The 5,202-nt window shown below is 44.5% G+C and overlaps 1 protein-coding gene across 1 annotated transcript in view; it reads right to left on the bottom strand.

Annotated features, from left to right (window-relative positions):
* The window catches only part of SOX7 (SRY-box transcription factor 7), a 6,348-nt gene extending 1,444 nt beyond the window's left edge, over positions 1–4,904 (bottom strand). Inside the window, 1 exon segment of the mRNA XM_080998269.1 lies at positions 4,421–4,904. Coding sequence (XP_080854395.1) covers positions 4,421–4,773 — 353 coding nt within the window. The 5' untranslated portion in view covers positions 4,774–4,904.
* Between the last annotated feature and the right edge of the window lie 298 nt (positions 4,905–5,202).

The following is a 5,202-nucleotide window of genomic DNA, read 5'->3' as shown; positions in this document are numbered from 1 at the left end:
ACCTCGGCATTATCAGCACCACACTCGTTTTAAAGCAAGAATGTTTACCATGAGCTTGGCAAATCTGTGCCGTTTCTATCCTGCCTTGACTTCCCTCCAGATCCTTCTTCTCTCCCAAACACAGCTGTCAATTTTTCCCTTTTCTTGCGAGGAATCCTATTCGGAATAAGGGAATTTCCCTTTTAAAAAGGGAAAACGTTGGCAGCTATGCTCCCAAACTCTGGACTGCAACACTGGATGACAGCAGAGCAAGCTGCCGTCCAATGCAAATCAGGGCAACCTCAGCCCCCTTCATTTCAATGGGTCTACTCTGAGCAGGACTAACGGCAGGCACAACTCAGAGTCTGTGAGGCAGCTTTTATCATTTCTTTCCAGCCCCCCTTCCCCATCCTGTGCCACCTTTCTTTTTTTCTCCCTTTCCTGCTGTTAGGTGCAGTTTCGCAGGCAGAATTTCAAGAGGTGCAGTTTTATTATCAGTATAACCGCTTTGCCTTGTCATGTGGTTTTAATTTTTTTCTTTTCCATTAGCGTTGCGTGCCCCTGATGCGTCTGTTGTGCGAAGGCATCAATAAATAGTTCTATTAATGATAAACAAGCTAAGAATTTGCTGGGCTTGGAGAAGCAGGGAGAGAGGTGTACCTGTTGAACGTTTGCCTGCTCTGCATCAAGTTAAAAGGGAGAGAGAAAAAACAAAAAATAGAGTCCTATTCCTCACACCCCGCACCAGTTTCTGCCATTCTGTCACCCTCCACAGATTCCCCCACCAGGTTAAGAAACGTGTTCCAAAAGTCCCAACCCTCAACTTGCCTTTGAAGGTTTTCTGCATGGCAATAAACGAGGAAAGTGGTTGCAAGGAACGGAAAGGGAGTGAGGTTGAGAGGTCATGTGAATATTGCATGTTACGTTGTTTGAAATTTTGCATTACGCTGCTTTGTAAGGCTCTCTGATTTTTGTATTGATTTTGTGTTGGTATTAATTTTGTGTTTCTGCGCAAGGATATTGTTTATATATTTTTGTCTGGCAGATCGTTTGATTTACACTTAATAAATAATAATAATAATAATATGGATTTCATGGCACTTACTGTGTTTGTACTTATTTATCTATTGCAAACTACTCTTTGAGATCTCAGATAGCAAGCTGTCTACCAATGGAAATGATAAGTGATACAGAAATGAAAACCTTGTTAACTCCTCAGCCCTTTTCGCTCCTGCGCAGCTATTCTTCTAGAACCTGCAAATTAATTAATGTTCAATGCAGATGAAGTCCCGCTTGTATCATTTATCACCAGCATAAGAGTGTCTGGTCATAGACTCTGGGGGAATCTTGTTTTCAAAACCAAAAAACTGTAGAATTCCCAGTGTTCCAAGGTATTCCTATTGATGGAATTTCCTTCGGATGCAGAGATTGTTACTGGGGCTTGATCCTCCGTAACACAGCGTGATGGAGAGCAGAACGAGGAGTCGAACGGTGTGGGAATCAGGTCTGCAGACAACATTAAGTGACTCCAGAGCGCGAAGAGCCCCACAAAGAGCCCCCAAAAGATCTCTCCAAACTGGGGAAACAGGCAGCAAAATGGGACTTCAGGAGATTCAGCACCCTGAGCTGTAAAGTGATCCACAGTGGAGGAAAATAAAACCAAACCCTAAATGAAAACAATACACTGAACTGGCAGTGATTACGCAGGAAAGAGATCTTGGGGTCATGACGCCCGAGCTTGAGGGAAATGTCACGGCACTGCGTGGCAGCTGTGATAAAGGAAAACCCAGGGCAGGAATTTTTAGGAAAGGGGTTCAACGTGGAACCTCCGATGTGGCCGAACCTTATATAAATCTCTGCTGTAATCATGCTTGGGAGAGTGGGTTGTATTGAAGTAAGTTTTAGTTGAAGAAGTCCCACTGAAATTCATGGACCTTTAAGTAAGCGACGTCTGCTAATTTCGATGCATCGCCTCTTACATGAAACTAACACAGCATTGCAACCCAATGGGTACTGTGAGCACAGCATCTTTCAAGAGGGTGCTGAAAATCTGGGGACAGGTGGGGAGAAAGGGGCAGCAGCCTAATTTACAGGTAAAGGATCTTCACCTGTGGGACAGAGGTTTGTATAGTTATGAAGATCGCCAAGAAAATGTGCTGAATCTCCAGCATTTGAGAAATCAAATGAAAAGCATCACGGGCATAAAAGGGTAATTCCTGCAGATTACCCTTGCACAACCCCGTAGCAAGTTACGGCTGTAACCTTACATACGCTTACTTGGAAGTAAATGCAATTGAAATCAGAGGCATTTATTTCTAAGTCAGCCTGGTCAGGGGGAGGCAGCGCAAACCTGAAATACTGATGCAAATATTTAAATGTTCCTTGTGCTCTATTTAAAACTGGTTCCGACTAAACGCTTAATGCACCTTTCAGTGGAATTTGCTTCCAACGGACACATAAACTCAGGATAAGTGGCTTAAATGGTTACATCTAGAGCTGCAGAAAAGTATTCAGCGCTGAAAACTGCAAGCTAGCTACTCATTACCACTTTCCCACATGTGATTTTAAATTGATCCCAAATTCTATTGTAAATAAAATTATTGTTTTGAAAGGGAAAGTGTCTCTCTGCACCTCCCCAGAAAAAGAACGAATTCAGATCAAGCAATTGCGGGTGTAACAAACCTTTGGTATTTGTGCTTGATACGGGATGTGCTGAATTTCTTTAAGTGTTGAATATGTTTGTGCTATCTTGATTTTATAAGTGTTTTTTGTCCTTATTGCTGTTGAACTTTTATTTTTTTTAAAAAAATGTTTTAGCACAGTGTATTGCTTTAGGCACTTTTTATGTAGAACATGGCTAGGAAGATGATAAATAAATATTTATTAACATGTAGTGCTCATATAAAAAAATAAAAATAATACCTGGAGATGCTACCTTTTCTCCTTAGACTTTTGTTTGACACTTTGCTGTTCCTTGTTCTTAATGTGTGTTTTTGTTTTTGTTTTGTTTTGCTGCTATCATTGGGGGTTGCTTTGTGTATTATTTTTTTTTTATATCATTACATCCATTTCTGTGTAAATGTGTCTATACTTTAGTATAATATTTACTCTTTCTTTATGTTTTTAAATATGTTGCCAGTGGCTTGGAGACCTTTTTGGTTACTTGAGGGACTCATGAGTTTAATAAACAACGACTATACAAATATGAATAAGTACATCACAGCTGTTGTGTTGTTTTTTATTTAATTATACATGATTTAAATATCCTTCATTCCTTAATATATATATATATATATATCCAGCAGTATTCTTCTTGGTGTGCCGTATCCAACATTAAAACCAAATTTAAATGCCCTATTCATTTATTTAAAAATAAATAAAGCTGTAATTTAATTTCCTAGATAAAAATAAAAGTGGTGTTATGTATAGCTATTCCTCCCTCCTGCCCTTTAATACTACTTCGGGAAGAAAACAGAGAGCTTTCAAAGTTTTCCAAGCACCTCCCCTAAAATATGTACGATATTGTTTATACAGTATTAGGTCGTTGACACTTTTCAGAACAATACATACAGAACATAGCTAAAAAAACATTTTCCCCCGGATTTATTGTGTGCATTTGCGACACGTCAAGTTTGCAATAATTTTTAGGCCTTTCCCCCTCACCTTTATTCCGGGAAAACTGATCTCATTCTGCCCAACGGGTTATTTGCAAAGGTGAGCTCTTAATCATAAAAAAGCACGGTCATTTATTTATTTAGCTTTAATTTTATTGGGGTGGGGGTGGGGAATTAGGGAGGCATCTTTTAAACTTTCGCACGGTTTTAAAGTAGCTTTAAGCAAAATAAAGAATAAAAAATAGGGAGACGCGTGCAAAAAAACCCCCACCATCCTCGCGCTTTCCCCCACTTTTTTTTTTTTAAAAAGATGACGAAATCTGATAATGAAAATCTTTTGTGAAAAAGAAAGTGACTCTATTCCTTTTCATCGGCTTTTCCCGATTCCGAGATACTGAGGGCCCCGATCCGATAGGTTGAGCAAACCGCAGCTGACGGATGGATTTTCCCCACCTAAGAACTTCCATTGGAAAGGGACCCGTTTCGGAGCGACTCCTGAGCGCGCCGACCAAACCCCATCACTCCAAAGTCCCCATTGACTCCAAAGCGACAGCCAAACCCGGGGCTCTTTTGTCGGTGTTTTTGATGGGAACTCGGGAACGGACCACCAAGTAAACCTCAACGGGCTTAGAGGTTGCTGAACTGCGGCCGGATCAGGCCTTTCCTCCTTGTTAAATGCCGCGATCTCAGTGCCTTTGGGCAGTCACCCCGCGCCCTGAACCGATTTTTACGCGCAGAAAGGATTTTTACGCACAGAGCGCCGGCTAAATCAGACGGCCTGCAAAGCAAACTGAGAGATCTAAAAACACAGAACCGAATGTTAAAGCTTTAAAAAAGTAATCAAACCTGAAAACTTTTTAAAAAAAACAAAACTCGAATGGCGAGATGCGCTCTTTCCCGCACTCCTTGCGCGCGCGCTCATTCCCGCGTCCGCCTTACCCAACATCTTGCTCAGCTCGGCGTTGTGCAGATCCGGGTTCTGGACAGCCAATCGCTTCCTCTCGTCTTTGGCCCATACCATGAAGGCGTTCATGGGGCGTCGGATGCGGCTTTCGGGGGACCCCTTCTCGGGCCGGCTCCCTCCGACGGCGCCGGCGGATGCTGCGCCCCCGTCGGGCAGCTCCAGCGCGGAGCACTCCAGTCTCTCGGACCAGGCGTATGAGCCCAGCAGCGAAGCCATGCCAGGAGGGCGGCTGGCGGGTCTCGAACCAGCGAGTCCCCGGCAGGCGGGCGCGCAAACGGGCGGCGTCCCCCTCTATCCACTGCACTACGCTCCGGCAGGCGCCCTCCTCCGCCCGGCCGCGCTCTATTTATGAGCTTCCTCCCGGGCCGCCTGGGGAGGGACCGGCTCCGCCTCGGGCGCGCCCTGCCTGCCTCGCCGGAGGAAGAGAGCACGGGGAGGGGTAGGAGGGCCTGGCGCCGTCGGGAGGGAGGCGTGGGGAAGGGCCTCCAGGGCTCGGGTAGCTTCCTTTCCAACCATTAAGTGGGTAGGGGGGAGGCAGGGGGACAGTGTCCCTGAGCAAGGGCAGAGCGCCCCTCTTTTCACAGCCAGGCTGGATTTTATTAGGGCAAATGTGAAGCCAGGAGGTCGCGGAAGAATTGATGCTTT

The sequence above is a fragment of the Podarcis pityusensis genome (assembly GCF_964106645.2).
Source record: "Podarcis pityusensis genome assembly, chromosome: 3".
Taxonomy (NCBI): domain Eukaryota; kingdom Metazoa; phylum Chordata; class Lepidosauria; order Squamata; family Lacertidae; genus Podarcis; species Podarcis pityusensis.
The sequence above is the reverse complement of the archived record's forward strand: the minus strand, read 5'-3'. Positions and strand labels throughout refer to the sequence as shown.